This window comes from Talpa occidentalis, unplaced genomic scaffold, assembly GCF_014898055.3.
Source record: "Talpa occidentalis isolate TD23 unplaced genomic scaffold, MPIMG_talOcc4v2.1 talOcc4.7, whole genome shotgun sequence".
Lineage (NCBI taxonomy): Eukaryota > Metazoa > Chordata > Mammalia > Eulipotyphla > Talpidae > Talpa > Talpa occidentalis.
The window spans coordinates 26,899,525-26,921,884 of NW_023605083.1; the positions used below are offsets into that span (position 1 = coordinate 26,899,525).

At 39.3% G+C, this 22,360-nt stretch overlaps 1 protein-coding gene across 4 annotated transcripts in view; it reads right to left on the reverse strand.

The window, feature by feature from the left end:
- Positions 1–1,438, reverse strand: part of DOCK8 (dedicator of cytokinesis 8) — a 194,651-nt gene extending 193,213 nt beyond the window's left edge. For 3 of the 4 annotated variants that reach the window (XM_054688877.1, XM_037491968.2, XM_037491966.2), the window contains exon 1: positions 1,359–1,438. In XM_054688877.1, coding sequence (XP_054544852.1) covers positions 1,359–1,411 — 53 coding nt within the window. In that variant the 5' untranslated portion in view covers positions 1,412–1,438. Of the gene's footprint in view, positions 1–255; positions 398–1,358 lie in introns of those variants that run through there. The other variant, XM_054688878.1, reaches the window with a different exon arrangement.
- Between the last annotated feature and the right edge of the window lie 20,922 nt (positions 1,439–22,360).

Below are 22,360 nucleotides of genomic sequence, written 5' to 3' on the forward strand. Positions count from 1 at the left end.
ATTGCTATGGCAAGTGTTACATCTGTCAGTAACTTCAGTTTTATCCTCTACTGCTTCCAAATGAATTGACCATCATAGCAAGCAACAGTCATGAAACCTAATGCAGAAAAAAATCCTCATAGCAAGATCGCTGATAAACTTTATAACTTTTGATTAGTACCTTTGGGCCTCCAACATTAATATGTAGTACATATTAATAATTAAACTCATTTTAGAGATGAAGAAAGAGTAAGGCAAGCAAAATGGTTTACTTACAGCCACACAGGAGCTGGGAATAAAATCACCAATAGAGCTCCATACACCCTCTGGAAAGTCCTTATCACCTCCTTATGCTGGGCTTCTAATGCCTTGTCATTCAAACCACTTAATATACTATCAGCACAAAAAAGTACTGTGGGATCAGCCTTTCACAGGCTCAGTTAAGAAGAGGAACAAATCCTAGTACAATAAGAGCAGGAGAATAACAAGTTGACCCTTCAGGACCAGTTTCATATTGCCTTTTAACCAGACAGTCTAGATTTCTCAGGACAAGACAAAAATGCACCCAAATACTTGTCAGCAGTTTTGAGCGGAGGAAAACTGCAGTTAAAGCACCTCTGGTGAGAACTTGTGAGCAGCAAATGTGCTTACATTAAGTTTGTTCAATTTTGACCTTGACTTGGATGGTGAGTTGGATCCTCAGAGTCCTCCTTAATTCTTTGCTAGAGAACTATAAATGTAAAAACGTCAGCCACAGCCCATTCCTTTTTGTTTATTTAAATGGAGAATATTAAAAAAAAAATCACTTTTTCCACTTCATGGCTCCTTTGGACCAGGGAATAAAAATAGCGATGTCATAAGGAGCCAATTTTTTTTTTTTCTGGAAAAATAGAACGAAGGGAAAGAGCTTTTCTCAGGACACCCAGTAGGCTTGAAGCAGCCTCTCGCGCCAGCCACCTCACATCTTGCCCCTTTTCAGAGCAGCCTGCAAGGAAGGCAGGGGCGCAGTTTCTTTAAAAGAAGCTCCACGGCCTGCTCCGCACAGCCAACCCCGCGCCCCCTACTGTCCCAGGACCCGCCACCTGTCGGAACCCCGAGGGCGGCGCTGAGCAGAGCTGACAGCAGAGGCTGCTCAGGGAAGGGTCAGGTGTGGCCAAGGACAGCCCCGAGGGCTGAGGTTTCCGGGTAGGAGCTGGCTAAGGTACCCCACTGCTGCAGCCTCGGGGACCCCGAGCTCCTCAGGTCTGAGGCGCGCCCCTCCGCGGACCCCCAGAGACTCAGCTCGCGGAGGCCCCCTGAGCTGCCAGCCCGCCGCGCCTCTCCCGGCGGGGCTGAGTCGGTGCGGCCGCCTGCGCTCCGGGCCGGGGCGCGCGTCTTACCTGTTGATCTTGAGCGCGAAAGCGCGGCGCTCAGCGCTCGGCAGAGTGGCCATGACTCAAGGCGCGCGTCCGCCTCTAGGGTCGCGGGGTGCGCACGGCGGGGGCCCGGCGCGCGCCGGAGCCGCTGCAGCGCTTGGCAAGCGGGACTCCAGCCTCATCTGTCAGTCCGGGCTGGAAACTTCCGCATCTCCACCTTCTACGCTGCAACACCCCGCGGGGAGGGCCCAAGCTCCGCGCTGCGGCGGCCAGCTCAGCCACCGGCGCCCGGCCTGGCACGCAGGGAGCGGCGGGCAGGAGGGTGGGCACGCCCGCGGAACTGCCCTCCGGATGCACAGACCGAAAGCGCGCTCTGCCCCGGGCCCTGACCTCCGGCAGAAAGGAGCGCGGGCGGATGACCGGGCGACCACAGAGAGAGGCCGGAAACTCCATCTGCCAGAAGCTGCTAAGCTGCCAGCGCATGTGGGCAGGAGAGGGGGAACCCGCGCTTTCTGCCAACCCCACAGTTGGCAAGGTCAGAAGACCAACCCTACAATTCTTTACGCTAGGCCTTATTAAGGGTTCACACCATGCCTAGGAGCAGGCAGATTTTAAAAGTAAAAACAAAACAAAACAAAAATCTGGAAACTCCAGGATGTAAGTCAACTTTTAAAAATGATAAAAATGATGCTCGTCATCCTTTCTAGGGATTAAGTAGATGTAATGAATCCATCGAAAGAATAAACATTATGACTTATCCCCCAGCAATGTTTTACAACCTTGGGATAAATGCTTTTCTCTAGGGAAACACTACACTCAGCTTTCCTGTCATTCAAGAATGTTCGGCAGCCCAGTTTATTTCAGCTTCAGACTGAGAATGTTCTTAAAACCCCAGCCCCAAATTCAAGAAGGAAATCAGAAAAGTGCCAGTGCTCCCGCAGAGGAGAAGCCCATGTTTATTGGAAGTTATTGGCTTCCTCTAAATTTTACTACACTAGAACATTATCTATATGATGCCTGTGTTTGTCAGGTGTTTTTGGTTCACAAGTGCACTGCTGTCCAATATATTAGCCACTATCCACATGTGGCTACTGAACATTCACAATAATGATTAGTCTCAATTGAGATGTACTGAATGTCTAAAGCACACACTGGATTTTGAAGACTATAGAAAAAATAATGCAAAATATCTGGTTAATGATTTTTTGTATTAATAACACGTTGAAAGAATTTGGGTGTATTGAGTAAATAAAAATATACCATTAAAGTTGATTTCATCTGTTTTGTCTCCCTCCTTAAAATGTGAGTCGCAATAAAGAAAAGTTTAAATTACATAAGTATCTCACATATGGATTTATATTCAATTTGGGCAGTGCTGATCCAATAGACTCAAGTTGCAGTGAGAACCTAATATTGCTGGTCCAATAGAATTTAATACTAAAATGCCTGACAACATTTCCTATCTCTGATTTCAGATACCTTAGTAAATCTTTGGACTAGCAAAGAAGGTTAGCAACCTTCCTCCCACCATCCAATATCAACGTCTTTAAGCATATTAGACAAAGATGATAAAAAGAAATTCAAAGAAGAGAAAGTTTTTTGTGATATGAAGTTTTTTGACTCTCAAAATTCTCTTAGGTATATTTATTACACTGGAAGATCTAAACAAGTTTTTAGAAAGAAAAATATTAATCACAATTCTGTGAGTATGTCAAACTGAGTGAAACAAATGGAAGATACATAGAAAACACATTATACCTGTCTTTCAGAGGGGCTTCTTTCTGATTTTCTGAATGTTTGTGATCCGTACTTTCATAAGGCAGGGGAAAAAGGCAGCAAAAATGTCAACACAAGCACAAATTTTAATGACAGCATCTCATATTCTCAGAATTTACAATCAAGGAAAATTTTCTTTGGTGGGAGAGGGGGGATCATAATCTCCCTGTTGTGCCCAAGGTCAGCAGACTCGGCGAGCATAGCCTCCAAGAACCCAAAGACAGCCGATGCAAACACAAAAGGGAATTTATTTCAGACTCGAGTCCGGGTTCACGGCAACTACCAACGCAGTGGCAGATACCGAGAGCCCCAAACAAAGGAAGCAGGGGTCTTTTAATAAGGTTAAATTATGCTGGCAGTTACTCATTGGCTACAAGGATGCTTCTCCAACTTTGCCTGGCTATCATTCTAAGCTGACTGGCCAGGCCAAGATGCAGCTCCAACCTGCAGCTCCAATTACAGCAAGTTCGCCCTCATTGGTGACCAGAGAGTAAGGGTGGAGTGAGGGTCCAAACTATCTCTGGAATGCAGTCTTTTCCCAGCAAAACCTAAATTTCTAAAATGGCAGTTACACAAAGCAATGGCTAAGAACACTTATGCTTGGTTCCACACCCCATGTTATAACAGCTCACTCTACATTCAAGTAGTATTTGGTACCTACCAGTGAAGGTTAGGTCAGTTTTATTAGCGGCCATGCTGTGAATTCCCTTACGGTTAGAAATGACTCCAAATTTCCATTACAGCCTTGTAACAATCCCATGAACGTGTTACCCACAAATGTAGTCAAATGTCTATTTCTAAACTTTGTCTGCTCTTATATACATTCACAAATTGCTGGTAAACTTCAAAAAGAGCAAAGTGCCTTTCTTCCACAGCCTCAATGCCTCTCCCTTCCCCCACTGGAACTTCTTTCCTCATCGCCCTCTGTCCAAAGAGTACTCTGAAAGGGCCCCTTTGCATGTCTTAACCTCGCTTGGCCTTCCTCTTTCTCTGTGTCTTTGGGTCATTCAATTTATTAAAATTTCACCATCATAAAAAACCCTTCTTGGGCCTCCCCGGTGGCACAGTGGTTGACCGCGGGGTTGCGAAGCTGCCAGCAGCCTTTGCAGCCCCAGTTCGATCCCCAATCCCCGGCTGCTCCCCGGCCACCCGAGGAGGGTCCCACATGGTGCGCAGACCTCTCCTGCCGCCCGCTGCTCCCCTCAGCAGTGTACTTCGGTCCTTCTGCCTGCTCTGCTCCCCGCTCTGGCTCTGGTGAATTCTCTCACTCTCCCTCGCTTCTGACTGTACCCAGTGCTTGTATAAATAAATAAATAAATCTAAAAATAAATAAATATGTAAAAAAAAAAAACCTTCTTGACTTCTACGACAGCTCTTTTAGCAATTATCCCAAATTCTCTAGTTTTCCCCACATCTTAGCTCCCCAGAAAGCACATCTGTATCTTTACATTGCATCTCACTTAATTTATTTAACAAAGAATTAAATAACACATTATGTATTAGACCCTGTTCCAAACTTTTTACAAATATTAATTAATTACAACCATCAAAATAATCACATTATCCTTACTTGTGCAACTGGGGAAACATAGGCTCAGAGAAGGTAAACAACTCACAGAAGATCATAAACTAGGAAGGGACAGAACCATATTCAGTCTAAAGTTTTGCCTATCTCTCAGATATTCTCACTTAAATATCTTCAAACTACACAAATATAAACTAAAATGCTCCATCTCCAATACCTAATTGTCAGTTCTCTCCTCTTTCATAGTCACACATTTCTGTTGGTTGCACTATTTCCCTGTGTGTCAGGTTTAAAACTTTGGAGTCATCTAGTGGTCAAAAAGCAGGACATCTACATTCTGCTTCGGCTTTTCACTATTGTGAAATTCTTCACATGGTACACCCTGTTCGCATCACAGAGATTTGGTTCTTGAAGACACCATCCACCTGCCTCTCCTGAAATTTATGAATGTGTCAGCTCTAACTTTTTCTTCTCCACCCTTCAGATCTAATTATCTACCAAAACCTTTCATTTATTCTTTATAGACATCACCCTTGTATTAATATCACTGTTCTCACTGCTTCCATTCTTGTCCTAGCCCTTACAAATTAATATCTGGATAACAAACTTAAGATTTTGAAGACTTTCTGCCTGTAGAGTCTCCTTATTCCAATCGAGTCTGACTGTATCACTGTATTATTTTTATTAAAATGCTATTTCAGCATGTTACTTTTCTGCTCAATTAACTTTGGTAGCATTCCATAACCTCTATGACCAAGAGTGACTTGCACGAACTAGCTTAAAATTGTTTTTCCAGTTCACATGGCTAGCTCTATCCCTTACCTCTCTGTTGAAGCAGGGAAGATATCCAACTTGCCCCTAGGAAAGGCAGTTCTTCTCTGCCTGGGATCGCCTCTGCTTATGACATTCTTCCTGAAATACTCATCCAACATCACATCTAGTTTCTCCCCATTCCTCAAAGTTTGAGTCAAGATGTCAAGTTCCACCTCTATCTAAAAGAGTATCTCTTTTATCTGACAGTACCCTTTAATTAGTTGAAAAGTGGTTACCACCAATAATCACAGCCTAGTGAATGCAAATTCCAATGAAATGTCTACCTTTTGAACATCTCCTTCCCCCCCATTCAAGATCTCCATCAATTTTTGTTCAAATGTCACCTTCAATGACAATCTATTTATATTCATATGGCCCTTCTCTCATCCTGACACTTCCTAAGTCTTTTTTCCAACTTTTTCTCAAAAGCACTTATCATTGACATGGTATACATTTTATTTTTGTGTTTATTATCTCATGCTTCTAGAATATAAATTCCATGAGTGCAGGGATTTTCTTTTCATTGAACAATGTCTATTTCTGTTATCTTGAACACTGTCTGGCATATAGTAAGTGTACAATAAATAAATACTTTTGAATAAGTGCAGAATAACTGACCTCGTATTGAACACAGAGAAGACACTCAATAAATACTTGTTAAAGGGAACTTGAATTGGAGTGGCCAAGATCCATTTATCTTTCAAACAGAAGTAAGTCTTTTTTATACTCTTGAGTATTTTAGTTGTGTCTTTTTGTGAATATCTTCTAGCTGTTTTGTATTTATTTCTTGGGTTGAGAAACCAAACCAGCACATAGATAATTACTAGCAAGTAGATATCTTAGTTGTTGTCTTATAATTGAGGATCAATACAGAAATACATGGTGCTGGTGTTTAAAACCAGTCCTAATTGAGATATCAGAATTTGGAGTTCTCACTCTTACACTGTTGGTGGGAATGTAGACTGTCAAGCCCCTGTGGAAAACAGTGTGAAGTTTCCTCTGAAGACTAAAAATGGATCTGTCATATGACCCAGTAATTCTACTACTAGGTATCTACTCAAAGAACACAAAAACACTGCATTACCATGTGTATAGCAGCTTTATTCACAACAGTCAAGATATGGAAACAACCTTAAATGCACCAAAACAGATGAATGGATCAAGAAGATATGCTATATATACACAACGGACTACTACTCAGCTATTTGCAACAATATGGATGGAGCTGAAAAGGATTACGCTAGGCAAATAATCCAGAAGGATAAAGATAAATATGTGATGGTTTCACTTTTATGTGGAAAAGAGAGAAACCAAACAAAGTGTCAGACTGAGCCTCCCTGGAAGGGCAAGGGTATAAATCTCAGTGCTATGAAGTTATTAGCAGCCACTGCAGCACCAGTTCCATCCTCGGCCAGGGAGCTGACCCACATGGCACAGCAGACCTCTCCTGTCTCTCCTGCTGCTCTCCTCAACAGTGTATTTCAGTCAATGTGCCTGTTCTGCTCCCCACTCTGTCTCTGGTGAATCCTCTCATCCCGCCGCCCCCGGCCCCCCCAACACACCTCTGGCCTACACCCCAGCTCTTGTATGCATAAATAAATAAAATAAATCTTAAAAAAAAAAAAGGATCAGACAAAGACAAACATTGAAAGCTGACTATAGATCTGAGAGGAGGGAGAGGGAGGAGCACAATGGACTATGGCAGAGGACTATGGGTGTTTTGGTGGTGGGAGAGCTATGGCTACCGGCGTATTACACCTGAAAGAAGAAATCCTATACCGTCAAAAAATTAACAAGCATATAAAAAGATAGTACTTCATTTAAAAAATTTCAAGAAGAATTTGAGTTCCTAATTTTTTCTACCTCGTTTTATTATATTACCTTCATATTATCTTCATATTATCACAAGAAATCCATAAACAAGAAAAAGATAAAGAAGCTAATGAAATTTCTCTTATAAATTATCATGATGATATACATATATACATATATGTATGTAAATAATATACAGTATGAATATTTACATGTTAGATATATTTTATATGCATATTACACTATATATGTATTTTAAACTCGTGATTTAGGCTATATTCTAATATATAATGCTTGGATTAATTCAGAGTGGATGAATTAATACTCTTATCTTTATGTCCCTTCTATTCAATTCCCCAAACATTTACCAAGTGGTTCCCACATATGAGACTCTATACTAAATGATACTAGGGGCAAAACAATGAATCATGAACAATTCTGACTTCCCAGGATTCATGGTCTAGGAAAGAGACACACTTAAAGAAACGTGATCCGTGTGACAATGCAAGAACATTTTGCTTCACAAAAGTCTGTGAGATTGAGGAAGCACAGACAGGAAGTGATTTATTCTTTTGGAGGTTGTTGGCAAAAAAATTGACGCAGGGAAGAATGACTTTATCAACCCAGTGACATGGGAACTGGATCGGCAACAACCACTAAGCTTTCACCAGCAAAGAAGTCTATATTCAGAATGATCCAGGCAAATAGAGCAAGGGATCACTACTGCTCATCCTAGGAATTACAAGTACAATGCAGCTCCGGGACCTAAGTGAAGTGGCAAGAAATGAAGCACTGAAGGTGGACAGGGCCTGAGTGTGAGGGTCTAAGAATTCAGTCTTTATCCCACTGGCAATTGGAAATCACCAAACTATGATTGTTCTTTCTGTATCTGGGTCATCATCTCTAGGGGAGTATCCCCTGCCATCTGGCAGTCCATGATAAGGACTATTTGGTAGAGTGTGGACACAAGGTAGTAGAGATTATGCCTTCTAGATCTGGCACCACCATCCCCATTTTCCTCGAGGAAACAGCGCACACACACTGGACACTACTAAAGAAATACATAGTTCTTTATGGAAGGATTTAGGCAATTTTCCCAAAGTCATATCACATAGGAGGCAAGACTGATGTGGTGGAGATGGTCAGGGCTAGTCCTCTGGTCTGGTTACTTTCATCCCTCATTGGATTGCCCCCAATGGGTAGGGAGGCTGCATCTCCATTAACCTTTATCAGTCTACTTTTTTCACCTTAAAGAAAGAATGAACGACCTTGGTTTGTTCTTATGTCTGGGCAATTTCCCAGGTATCTACTGAATGGTTTACTTCCTTTTTCCTTCAGTTTCTACTCTCCCTGCAAAAGGAAGAGTTGGGCTCTGATCCATACCTGGGGGGATTCAGTGGTGGGTTTTTATTCCGAGCTGCATTCTTTTATTCCTGGCATTCTTCACATTTCAAATGCAGTTAATAATGCTACTTCTTCCAGAATTGTAAAACTCTTACAGTAGGAGATATGCAATAATTCCTATATTCTCATTACCCTGTACACAGCAACATTAACAAAAGTCCAAATAAAAGTGATTTAATCTTTTAAGTTTGTTACCCAAGTAAACCAGTAAAGGCAGTTTGAGGACTAGTTCAGCAACTCAAACAACACCATCAACCACTCAGTTTCTTTCTGTCCCTCCACTCTGCCACCCTTAACATGCAGGACTTTGGTTGTCATCCAGGATACAAGATGTCTCCTGGGAGTCCAAACAACACACACCAGCTCCTAAGAAGGAAGAAAGGAGAGCAGAGTTTCTCCTTGTAAGTCTCTGCCTATCCCAGAAATCATCTAGGAAACCTGCCTTTAGAACTCACCACCAGAAATGGGTAGATGGAGCCCCTGAGCTGCAAGGCCAACTAAAAAGGAGTATCTTGAGAAAGGAATCAGTAATCAGGGTTAAAGAACAATTCTAATTCATTCTCTTGCATTGGCAAAACAGAAGAGGAATAAAGGAGCCAACAGTTGTAAGGCAGGCAGTGAACAGAAACTGCCACACCCATTTTATTAAGATTAAGATATTGCACAGAAAGGACAGAACATCCTGCTGGGCATGAAGAATTCTCCAGAGCATGTGGAGTATGATTTTGTTACTTGACATTTGTGTTGCTTTAAAGCTATATAAATGGGTTTTTTAAAACATGTTTATTATTATTTCCTCATAATAAAATGCCCAGAAGTGGAATTTATTACGCCAAAGTTATAAACTCTTGCCAAAAATGTCTTTATCTAATCATAAGGAAATAGCAGACAAACTTAAATTGAGGGACATTCTACTAAACAAGTGCCAATCTTCAAAAAATGTCGGTGTCATGAAAGACAAAGAAAAGTGAGGAATTGGTATAGATTATAAGAGAAAGGGCAAATGAGGCAAGGAGGGATGATGGAGTGACCTTGATCAGGAAAAAATACTAGAATGTTATTTGGACAATTGACAAAATCTGCATTTTGACAGTGTATTTGATAATTTTACTGTATTGAAATAACATTTCCCAAACTCGTTATTTTCACTGTGGCTACGTAAGAAAATATTCTTATTCTTACAAACTACACTAACTCTCAGTCATCAATGGTGATGATGATGATAACATTAACAACAGTAAAGTAACAGCAAAGTGATAACATTAATAACATAAAAGTACGGTAATAAATAACAATAATGAAAATTAATAGAACTATTGGCCAGTCTAGATGAATATGCAGAAGTCCCTGCCCTGTAAATCTGAAAAATATTCAAAAAGAAAAAGTTAAAGATAAAACAAATAAAACTTATAAACAAAGTTTTGGTTTTGTTGACTTGTACCAATTTATAAACAGCGTAAAAGAGATTCACGGCACCCTTATTAAATCTGAGCATTTTTTTCATTTTTTGCAAGTTATGAAGTTAAAAAATTCATTTTTAAGAGGTTTTTAGTTAGATATGTTGGATATTTTCCCAAGATAATTCAATATATAGTAACATTTTTTCTTTTGTGTCTCTTTATATCTTGTCCAATTTGTCTATTAAAGTTCTAGAGTTTTTCTTATTAATGTGTATTCACCCTCTAAGTAATACATTACTAGTGTGGGGTATCTTCCTTTAAGTAACTACCATCTTCCTAAATATCTTGATCTGTTTGGAATGCACAGGAGGGGTCACAAGGTATTCTGTTGACCTGCACTAAACGTCAGGATGAAGCAATGGAATTCTTTGCAATTTAGAAAAAACAATGCACAAAATTAGGCTCTTTCAGGAAAAAGAGTTTATCATTTCTCCCCATTCTTTATATTTTACCCCATCAATCTGCACTTTCAATTTGCCTGACTTAGGATCATATAATATTTGAACTGGAAAAAAACACATCACTGGAGAAACATTTTACATAAATTCTAATAACATTATATGAATTTCTATTTCCTCAAGAATTATGATAAGCAATTTAATCAACTAGGCCCCAAGAAAAATAACAAAAATCCATTCATGGTAACAACTGGAAATCAAAAAGACTTTCTGACTATACTTTTCTGCAATGTGCTTAACAATTATATAATGTAATTGTTTTCAATTAAAATTCAAGATTTCCAAGCACAATAGATTTTTATCTGAGAATAAGATGACCTTTTAGTTTATATGTAAATAAAAATTCATATTAAAAAATTTCTCAGTGAACTGTGAGTATTTTGAAAACTTGGAAACTTGGTTGAGTTCATTTCATGGTTTAATATCCACACTACAATTTAAAAGTCATAGTTAAATTAATATCTATCCTCTGAATAATAAATGAAAAACACTAAAGGCTTGTCTTTTATGAAGTCCTGTTTGGAAAAATATTGAATGACAATTACAGCGTTATTTTATTTTATTTTTTGTTTTCATTGATGACGGCATAATTATTTTTCTTATTTTAAAAATTTCTTTCTGGATAACATGCCACTAAAATTACAGGATATTTTGTTTATTCTTATAATTCAGAAACTTTGACATGGTTGCTTCTTAGTAATTTTATTTAAAACATCTGAATTGTGGTTTTTAACTCCAAATAGTTATGACTTCTAAAATTGTTATCATTTCACCAGTGTGATCATCACTAACTCTTTGATTAGATTTTAATCTAATTCCTTTATATTTTAACTTACATAATTTTAACTTTTTATCCTTTATAGCTATTATTTTTCCCATTTTTTTCTTTGTCATGTCATTTCTTCTCTTTGTTGCCTCCATTGCAGATTTAAAATTTGCTATTTCATGCAAATGGCCAACAGGCATATGAAAAAATGTTCAACATCACTTGTAATCAGAGAAATGCAAATCAAAACTACAATGAGATACCATCTTACTCCAGTGAGAATGGCACATATTAAAAAAACTAGCAACAACAAATGTTGGCGAGGTTGTGGCGAAAAAGGAACTCTCCTGCACTGCTGGTAGGAGTGCAAAGTGGTCCAACACTATGGAGAGCTGTGTGGAGATTTCTTGACCTACTAAACATAGAGCTTCCATATGATCCAGCAATTCCACTCCTAGGTATTTATCCAAATGACACAGACACATTAATTCCAAAGGGCACCTGCACGTCTATGTTTACAGCAGCACTATTTACAATAGCTAAGCTATGGAAACAACCCAAATGCCCAAAAATAGATGACTGGATCAAGAAGATGTGGTACATATACACAATAGAATATTACTCAGCAATCAAAAAAGATAAACACATGCAATTTGCAGCAACATGGATGGAGTTAGAAGGGATCATGCTCAGCGAAATAAGTCAGAAAGAAAAAGAAAAATACCGGATGGTCTTACTCACAGCAGGAATTTAGAAAACTTAAATAAGAGACCAGGAAAAAGACTAATCAATACAAAGTAAAAATCAAAATCAACAAGCAACCATAAACTAAAGACACACTATGGGGGGGGGGGCAAAAGAGGGGCAGGGAGAGGAGGGACTAGTCAAAATAAGGGAGGGGTGCAATTGTATGGGGAATATAACCATAATGAAAATTCATACATTGTGCAAAGATGAAAAATGATGTAAGAATTATATAAAATAAAATATTAAAAAATTTAAAAAAGTTGGGCCTCCCCAGTGGCGCAGCGGTTAAGCGCTGGGTTGCGAAGCTGCCCGCAGCCTCTGCAGCGCTGGTTCGATTCCCGGCTGCTCCCCAGCCACCAGAGGAGGGTCCCACATGGTGCTCAGACCTCTCCTGCCACCCGCTGCTCCCCTCAGCAGTGTACTTCGGTCCTTCTGCCTGCTCTGCTCCCCGCTCTGGCTCTGGTGAATTCTCTCACCCTCCCGCGCTTCTGACTGTACCCAGTGCTTGTATGAATAAATAAATAAATCTTTAAAAAAAAAAAGTTTAAAAAAAAATTTAAAAAATTAAAAAAATAAAATAAAATTTGCTATTTCAGTGATAATTCCCTTATAATTTTTCCTTAGCTCACTCAGGCCATAGTTCATTCCTAATTTACAGCATTTTTTTTGGTTTTTTTTTTTTTGATTGATTGATTGATTTATACAAGCACTGGGTACAGTCAGAAGCATGTAGGGTGAGAGAATTCACCAGAGCTGAAGCGGGGAGCAGAGCAGGCAGACAGACAGAGGACACTGCTGAGGAGAGCAGTGGGCGGCAGGAGAGGTCTGCGCACCATGTGGGACCCTCGCCTGGCAGCCGGGGATTGAACCTATGCTGCAGAGGCTGCGGGCAGCTTCGCAACCCAGCGTTCAACCGCTGCACCACTGGGGAGGCCTTACAGCATTATTTTTTAAGTGAGAAAATTTAAAGAAGAAATGACCTCTGTCATTCAGAGAGGTACATGTATAACGTCACTCATTTATTCATTCATTCAACAAATTTCTTATGAGTACCAGATATGTGCCAGGCATTTCACTAGGTTACAGACATACCATGTGGATAAGATGAAGACTGCCACTGCTCTTAGGAGTCTATAGGTTAGTGTAGCTAAGAGATAAGTAAAGAGATAATTTTAGAGGATATTCACGCTTTGATAGGGAAAATGGGATTCTGCGTGTGTCACAGAGCACACAAAAGTCACCAAATCAATCCTTGTAAGGCCATGGGATCTTTCCCAGGGATATGATGTCAAAGGTGGGCAAGAAGGTAGCCAAATGTAGCTTAGAAGGGAGAGTGGTCTAAACAATTGCAAAGGTTAAAGCAACTGCATGACATTCACCTACATAAAACATACAGTATAGGGGTTGATTGAAAAAGAAGGGAGCATAATTAATGAGCAAGGTAAATGAAAATGAACATTCATGAAACCCAGGAAGAAATCATCCAGGTACTAGAGCAGAGTGGAAAGGAACTGGGAGTCAGACTGATTTGGATTCAAATCCTGTCTAGCCCAAGGCCTAGTACATACTGAGTATCCAAAAATTGGATGTTTTGTTATTTCTGAAGAAAATCAGGAATTGGGGAAGATTAGTGTTCAAAGACTAAAGCCATGAAGATAGGAAGAGTTTTACAAGATCCCTTTGGCTATAGCTAAAGCTGTTAGCAATTACAGTTTCCTTTTCAATTGACAAGTGAACCATAAAAGTGAATGAATTTGTGGTTGCTCAGATTAAAGCATGAGTCAAAGTGCACTGAATATGGGAATGACCAGTGGTAAAATTATAAAACATGCCTGTTTGTTTTCAAATACTCATGAGCTACTTTTCATTTCCTTGTAAATATGCAAAACTGACTTCTGAGTAGGGGTAATCAATTAAATGTATCTATTCACTTTGCTTTACTACTGAAACCTAATGAAATGACAGCACAGGATTTTTTCTATGACAGAAACCCAGAGTGACAATGAGGTTAGGAGGAAAGATATAAATAATGAGATTTTGAAGTTTAGGAGGCATAAGGGCAAAAGGTAGCTTATTTAATAGACCTGAGAAGATGATCCCTAAACTTGCATGGGAAAAAAGTTAACAAATACCTGATTGCATCAGTGACTACCCAACAGGCTTGGGATTATCAGATACCTCTGGAAATGGGGAGAAATGTGGGGGAGGTTAAAAACAGGAAGATCTGTTTAAGAGGCGCTTGGATCCCTAGATCACCTATCCAACCCATACAGTCCCATAACGATCCCTATCCCAGCCTGACAGAGGCAAAAAAAGGTAAAATAGAATCACTTTCTGGGGAATACTTTGCACATTTGGGTAAAGGATTCAGTACTGTAAACAGTAGGTAGTGCTTTCAGGCAACATTTCTGGAAACATTTATAACCCAATTAAGATCCCAAGTCTTTAAATTCCATTCTAATTCCAGAGCATTGGAGATTGGAATCTTTTAATTTTGGGTATCTGATCACCTGGAGAGGAAAGGCATAAATATAATAACATTTAGAGTGCCCCAACTAAATGGCCAGACCAAATGATCCAAAACTGGAGCCAGAAATTAACAAGGCTCACCATGGAAAAAGAACTTCCAGAAGCTTTTTTAGTGACTTGCTCCTAAATTTGAGTAGACTACCAAAGATAATCAGACCAGTAAGAAAAGTCTCCAATATGAAAAGTAGTGACCAAAACAAGCAAGCAACTTGGAAGAAACCAAGACTATGCTGGGAAAAGAAAGCTATTAATATCCACAGGGGGATCGCTGGTGACATTGTGCATATTAAACAAGATTATTGTGATTTTTTTTAAAGATTTATCCATTTATTTATATAAGCACTGGGTACAGTCGATTATTGTGTTATTTTTTAAAAAGGAACATTCAAGGAATTGCAAGTGATCTCTAGGAAATTGTCAAAAAATATGATAATAGAATAAATATTCAAAGACACTTTGATTGATAAAGTTGAGCAAAACTCCCAGCAAAAGACAAAGAGACAGAAAATGAGCTATAAAGAAAAGGAAAAGAAATTAGAGGGCCAGATCAGCTATTCATCAGCTGCATAAGGAGAGTTTCACAGAGACAGAAAAAACACAATGAAGGAAATTACCAATAAAATAATTCAAGAAAATTCAAGGCGAGGTGAGAGCGTAAGTGTGCAGATTTTTTTTTTTTAGATTTATTTACTTATACATACAAGAACTGGGATGCAAGCCAAAAGTGCGGGGGGCGGGGAGAGGGTGGTGAGAGGATTCACCAGAGATAGAGTGGGGAGCAGAACAGGTAGATCTACTGATATACACTGCTGAGGGGAGCAGCGGGTGAGTCAGGAGAGGTCTGCTGAACCATGTGGGTCACCTCCATGGACTGGGATTGAACTTGTGCTGCAGTGGCTGCAGATTGCTTTATAGTGCTGTCACTTAACCCCTTGCTCCACCAGGGAGGCCCGTGAGTTTGCAGATTGTAAGAGGTATTGAGTGCCCAGATAATGAATGTGTTACAAGGCAGGGTGAGGGGCACCCTGGGACACCCAAACCTGCGTGCTCTAAATGGGTTCTGCTGTCCACTGCTCCAAGACAAAACATACTCCAATGCATGAAACCTTCAATGGAAAGGAACTTTAATACAATTAGTATGCAATAGAGAGAAGACAAGGGAAAGAATACAGTTTCCAAATCAAACATTCAAAATTACCCATTCTGTCATGGGGAAATGCCCAGCAAACAGAGTTGGTCCAAAGCAGGACTGCTGAAGCTAGACCACAAGTTTAAGGTACCTTCTGGGAGAGACTTACAGGAAAGGGGCAGAAGGGGCCAGGCAAGTCTGGAAGGAAAAGAGCAAAATCAAAATCAAGATAAAGTCTCCCCGTGGGTCTCTCACCCATATTTGTTTCAAGTGTCTCCTTCCATGTCCTCCAAGTCCCTGGTACAAGTCCAAGATGGAGAGGAAAGCAAGGCTTTTTCACATGTCTCTCTGTTCCAAACGTCTCCTCCAGGTCTCCTTTTTCCTCCTTCCTTCTTTCTCCCAGTCTCCTTTCCCACCTCTTTGCTGCCCAGCTCCACCCTTCCTTAGGGTGGGGCAGGGAACCTGGAACCTCCCTCTTCCCTGAGAATTACTCTGTTACAAATGAAATAGGCACATTGTTGTCCAACTTCAAAACACTGGTGTGTGTTTCCTAGGACTGCCATAACAAAACGCCACAAATGGGGTAGCTTAAACAACAGTAATTATTTTGAGTGTTAAAGAAATAGTTGGCCCATCTGAACATATGAAAAGAATATTTTAAAAAGTGTTTTAAGACTTTGATATGCATTAGTGATAAATATGTGATATAAAGAAAATAAAACTGGGCCTCCCTGTTGGCGCAGTGGTTGAGCGCTGGGCTGCGAAGCTGCCTGCAGCCTCTGCAGCACCGGTTTGATACCCAGTCACGCGGCGAGGGTCCCACATGGTGCACAGACCTGTCCTGCCGCCCGCTGCTCCCCTCAGCAGTGTACTTCGGTCCTTCTGCCTGCTCTGCTCCTCGCTCTGGCTCTGGTGAATTCTCTCACCCTCCCGCACTTCTGACTATACCCTGTGCTTGTATAAATAAATAAATAAATCTTTAAAAAGAAAAGAAAACTATAAGAACAGAAACAAGAAAATTCTTAATTTCATGGAAAATAAAAAGTTGAGTAGGAACTCAGAGCACGATGAGAGTCAACTGTGAATATCACTTCCACAGTCATAACAATGACAAACTAAACATTAATTTAGCCAAGGTAAACACATTGAAAGTATGGGGAAGTAGAAATGATGATGTGTATTTGATGTCGGTATAGATGAAGAATGTAAAAACAATATTTTCATACATATAAATCTGTGGTTATGTAAAAAAAAAAAAAAGGTCTCATTGATCTGTACCCTTGAGATCAGGGAACTTTATTGTTTGCTCTGGTTCAATTACAAAAGAACCTCAAAACAGTTGTTCAGGTTTCAGCCTAAGATAACAAACTCAAACGACCAATGGGGCTTAACAAGGAGCTGAAACAAGTGAAAATCTTAGTGACAGAAGAGAGACTGATTGGGGCCGTGGCAAATGGAAGAACACATGCTCTGTCTAAAGTGGACCACCAGTTCTTACCTCCAGCTATGGAAACATGACTTCTGTGTCACTAGGTATAAGGATTTTCCAAAAGAAGTAAGATATATAAATTTTTACAAACTAAGTGGCCTAATATTTAAAACATGGCTTTACACACACACACACACACACACACACACACACACACAGACCTGTGGGGTACACTTGACCTATATGCTGCAAGCTGGCAATTGTAAAATAAAGCTTTTCATGCCCACTTGAAGGGTGTGGGAAAGACATAATGTCCCGAAATCATATTACATTGGCTTAGTAAAATTGGCTCTGGATAAAAATAATTTTAAACGGAAAATCAAGGAGTAGAGAACTATAAAACCAACAAGTCAAAGCAAAACAAAGAAACAAAACCCACTGGACTTTAACATTTTTCCAAAGCATGTTAACATGATAGAATCAGAATAACTTAGTGCTTATAAGATAGCAAAGATTATGTGTTTGACTTTGCATGGACAGAGAGAATTTAATTGGGATGACCTTTATCAATTAATTAAAGATCTAAAGCAACTAGATCATTCAGGTCCTGCTAATAAGTAGAATATCCAATGACCAATTTTAGTCTGAGTCAATGAATGGTTTGCTAGTTTTCTTGACTTCCATGCTGAGTGGTGTCCTGTGTCACACACCAAACAATGTGTTAGATGTAAGACGTCTCATTCTTAAATATCTATGTCTATTCATTTGCAAATGATGAATGCTAAAAAGTCAAGCAAATAAATAATGGGAAAAAAATTAATGAACTGTGGGCTTCCCTGATGGCACAAGGGGTTAAGTCTCAGCACTATCACGCTATCTGCAGCATGAGGTCTATCCCAGCCAGGGAGCTAAGCCACATGGCATGGCAGACCTCTCCTGTCCCGCCCACTGCTCCCCTCAGCAGTGTATTTATACAGTAGATCCACCTGTTCTTCCCACTCTGTCTCTGGTGAATCCTCTCACCCCCCACACCTCTGGCCTATACCCCAGTTCTTGTATGCATAAATAAATAAAAATAAATCTTAAAAAAAAATCAATGTACTCTACAAACAAAGACAGAAGGCCATGAAAGCTTGCCTGGGGCTAGAGGTAGAGAGAAAACTGTAAACAGACACAAAGGAACTTTTGGGTTGAGGGCAGAGTTCTACAATTAGATTGTGATGGCTGCTGCACAACTGCATGAAAGTATCAGAACTCTTCAAGTGCAGTTTAACGTGGATGAATTTTGTGCTAGGTAAATTATGCCTTAAGAAAGCTGTAGATTTTAAAAAGAATAATGGGTGATAAAATAATGAGTGACAAGATACTTACATAATCTCAAAGTATCTCTCCCTTAGGTGCCTATTAACTACAATGGAGGAAAATGGTAACTTTGTGATTATTAGGAAAACATAGCAGATACCATTTTAACCTAGTGATAAAAGTTAACATCTCTCGTAAAGGGAGGTTTGGATAGCATGTGCCTCTGCTGTAATGCACAGAGGATAGAGCATAGAATTGTTGTATTCCCGTCACAAATATTTAACCCCAAGGAAGCATAATAGAACCCTAAGTTGAGGAACATTCTACAAGAAAACTGACCAGTACTCATGGTAAGGTCATGAAAGAGATCGAACAATATCCCTGATGAAAGTAGACTAAGCAGATGTAACAGCTAGTTGCAGTAAGGGATGCTGGACAGGGTCCTGATGCAGAAAGTGGACTTTGGGGGATAACTAACAACATTGGAATAAGGTCTATAGATTAATTACAGCATTTAAAGTATTGCTTTTGATAATTGTACTGTGACTACATGAGATATTAAAGTTAGAGGAAATAGGATGAAGGGAATGTGGGAATCTATTTTTGTAAATTATTTTGAAAGGGTTTCAAAATGAAAGGTCAAAAGGAAGTTTACTTGTCTTCTGGGAAAAATGGCAATGGATTGAGAAGAAATGAATGGTAAAATGATGACCAAAATTCTGCTCTTTGCTCAGAAAGCAATAAGTAAAAAATAATCTGATGTAGAGATGTTTTAAAATTAAGTATTAAAAACAAATATGTTAACCAGTCTCTTCTTTTTTTTCCTGTCCCAGTGGAAACACATCATACACACTATTCTGCATTTTTTCCTTTTCTCCTTAATAACATGTATTTTTTTAGTGATTCATATTAATGAAATAAAACATTTAAGACCTAACATTTTGATTCAGATCTGCTCAATATTAATAGAGAAATTATGGATCACAGTGACAGTTAATGAAAACCCTGAAAGACAGAAAGACAGAATCAAATAGACCTCAATTGCATAGAGCTTTTAGATTCAAAGTTCTGCTCTGGTTACTATCCTTCTCAGTAAACATAATAAAGTGAATGTTTGCATTCTGGTGGCCACAGGAGCACAAGGAACAAAGAGTGCCCTCCAGGTAAGGGCAAAGGTCTGTGTCTATTCCGCTACTGTTCTGATAGTCTTGTCATACATGTACTGTTTCTGTTAGAGTCGAATTTTTTCATCAGTGTTAAGTGAAAGTGAGCAAGTTACTCTCCAGGTGAGTCACTGGTTAACTTCAGAGTCTTTGTTTGATCTCCCAGGAATGTAAACTTTAAGATATTAATGATCATAAGGCTAATATATTTATGTTAATTTAAAAAATCAAAATTGCTTAATTTAGACAACATGAATGTTATAGGAAAGTCAATGTGTTCAATTAAACTGGATATGAATGCACACAGTTGTGATCAGAAATCCATCATTATTTAATGTCAATTCTCTTTTTAATCAGAATGCTTCATTCAGGTCTTGATGTTCCATTTTTTCTTGGAGGATTTTCTAAATAAACCATTGAAAATATTTAATATTAAAAGTAATTGAACTTAAACTTTTTTTTTTTAACAACTGAAGTAAGCTACTCTAATAAGAGAAGCTGACAACTCTAAAATACCAAGTTGGGATAAGAATAAAGTTTATTATCAAATATACAAGCTTCAGTTCATCTGATCATTTGTATTTCTTGAGAATCTTTTGGATTTACTTTTTGAGCCGAATTTAAAGGAATGCCTTAATCTACATGTCCCTTAGAAAAATATGAAACAGTTATAAGATAGTCTTCCCTAATGGATGCCTGAAACGTGATGGTAGTACTCAACCTTAGATGCAATATGTTTTTTCTATACATACATACTCATGGTGATGTTTACTTTACAAGTTCTACACAGTAAGAGATTAGCAACAATAAACGATAATAAAATAGAACAACTATTTGATTTAATAAATAACTAGTTTCTTTAACAACAAATAAAAGTTACAGTATATACTCAACTTACCTCATTAGAGGTAATAATTTTGGGTCTTGGTTGACTGCAGGTAAGTGAAAACATGGGTAAGAGGGCATTTCTGATCTCAATTAAGGAATACCATGACATGGTTAGAAATGAATGTTGTAGCTCTAACTCTAGTGAAAAGGGAAAATAGTAAGTAACATTAAATGAAGATAGCAAGTTCCAGAACAAAGCCTATTTCTTAGTTTCTACCTGTAGTATAAACAATAGCTACATATATATGCAAATGTTTTGACAAATGACTATCAGGCCAGTTAAACAAACAAAACTCCCTATTGGCTAGGATTTGTTTTAGTGGTTTAAGCAGAAATGGAAACTATATAACAGTTTATTTTTCTCCCTGCAGCTCTTTTTCATGCAGTTCTTGGTGTGCAGATTGCTTCCCAGTGTCTGTTCCTTCACACACAGGGGCGGCTCCCATTCGCAGTAACCCAGAAGTGCTCCAGTCATCACCCCGCATCCCAAGCAGCAAGATGAAGAAAAAATAAGAAGGATGCTAAGTTCCACAAAGCTGCCTCAGGACATTTGTCATTGCTTCCATTAGCCAGTGCCAGACCTAGCTGCAAGGTACATCGGATAGTGCAGTAGTTATCCTGGGGCCAGGTAGCTAGCTTAGAAACTACCTGCACACCTATGTTTATTGCAGCACTATTTATAATAGGTAAAACCTGGAAACAACCCAAATGCCCCAAAATAGATGACTGGATCAAGGAGATGTGGCATATATACACAAAGGAATATTATGCAGCAATCAAAAAAAGATAAACTCATGCCATTCCCTGCAACGTGGATGGAACTAGAAGGAATTATGCTCAGTGAAATAAGCCAGAAAGAAAAAGAAAAATATCACATGGTTTCACTTATAGCAGAATATAGGGAACCCAATAAGACATCAGTGTAAAAAATCAATAACAGTACAAAACACAACAAAGCAAACACGGACAATTATAAATCGGAGACATACTGCAGGGGAGGAGGAGGGAGAAGGATCAGAGGGAGGAAGGGAGGAGCACAGGGGACTGAGGTGATGGTGCACGGGTGCATTGGTGAAGGAAACTCTATGGGGACTACACCTGAGGGGGTGAGGGAAAACAAATATTGTTTAAAAATGAACAATGATGTAAAAAATTAAAATTAAATTCAAATTTAAAAAAAAGAAAAAAAAAAGGAACCAGGATTCTGTTATTATTAAATGAAAGTGGGTAATCTGACACCTAATTTAGAAAAATTCAAATAGTTGTATGCATAAATTTGGAAGGAACACTAAAATAAAGTAACTTGTTGGAAGGAGTAAGTGTGCTGAAGGATGTTGATGTGAAGAAAGTTCCGTAAAAAAACAAAATGTGCCTGAAAAGGAGGTAAGGAAGTGGCTGGATGACTTAAAAATATCTGCTGCTGGCCTCCCTGGTAGCCTAGGGGTTGAGTCTCAGTGCTATCATCTCCATGGCCTGAGTTCAATCCCCAACCAGGGGGCTAACCCACATATGGCTCAGCAGACCTCTCCTGTCTTGCCAGCTGCTCCCCTTAACAGTGTATTTTAGTAAATCTGTCTGTTCTGCTCCCCAATCTCTCCATGGTGAATCCTCTCACCATCCCCCCCACCTCTGGTCTAGACCCCAGTTCTACGCTAAAAAATAAATATCAGCGCCATGAATTTGGAGCAATATGCTCTGAGACGCATGGGCAAAAACCAAAACATTAAAATAGCTTGGGGACAGAAAGTTAGATAATCTAAAGAAAGTTTGTAAATCTTTCTCCAGGAGTGAAATGGTGATAGTTGAGAGACAGAGTTAATGTCTC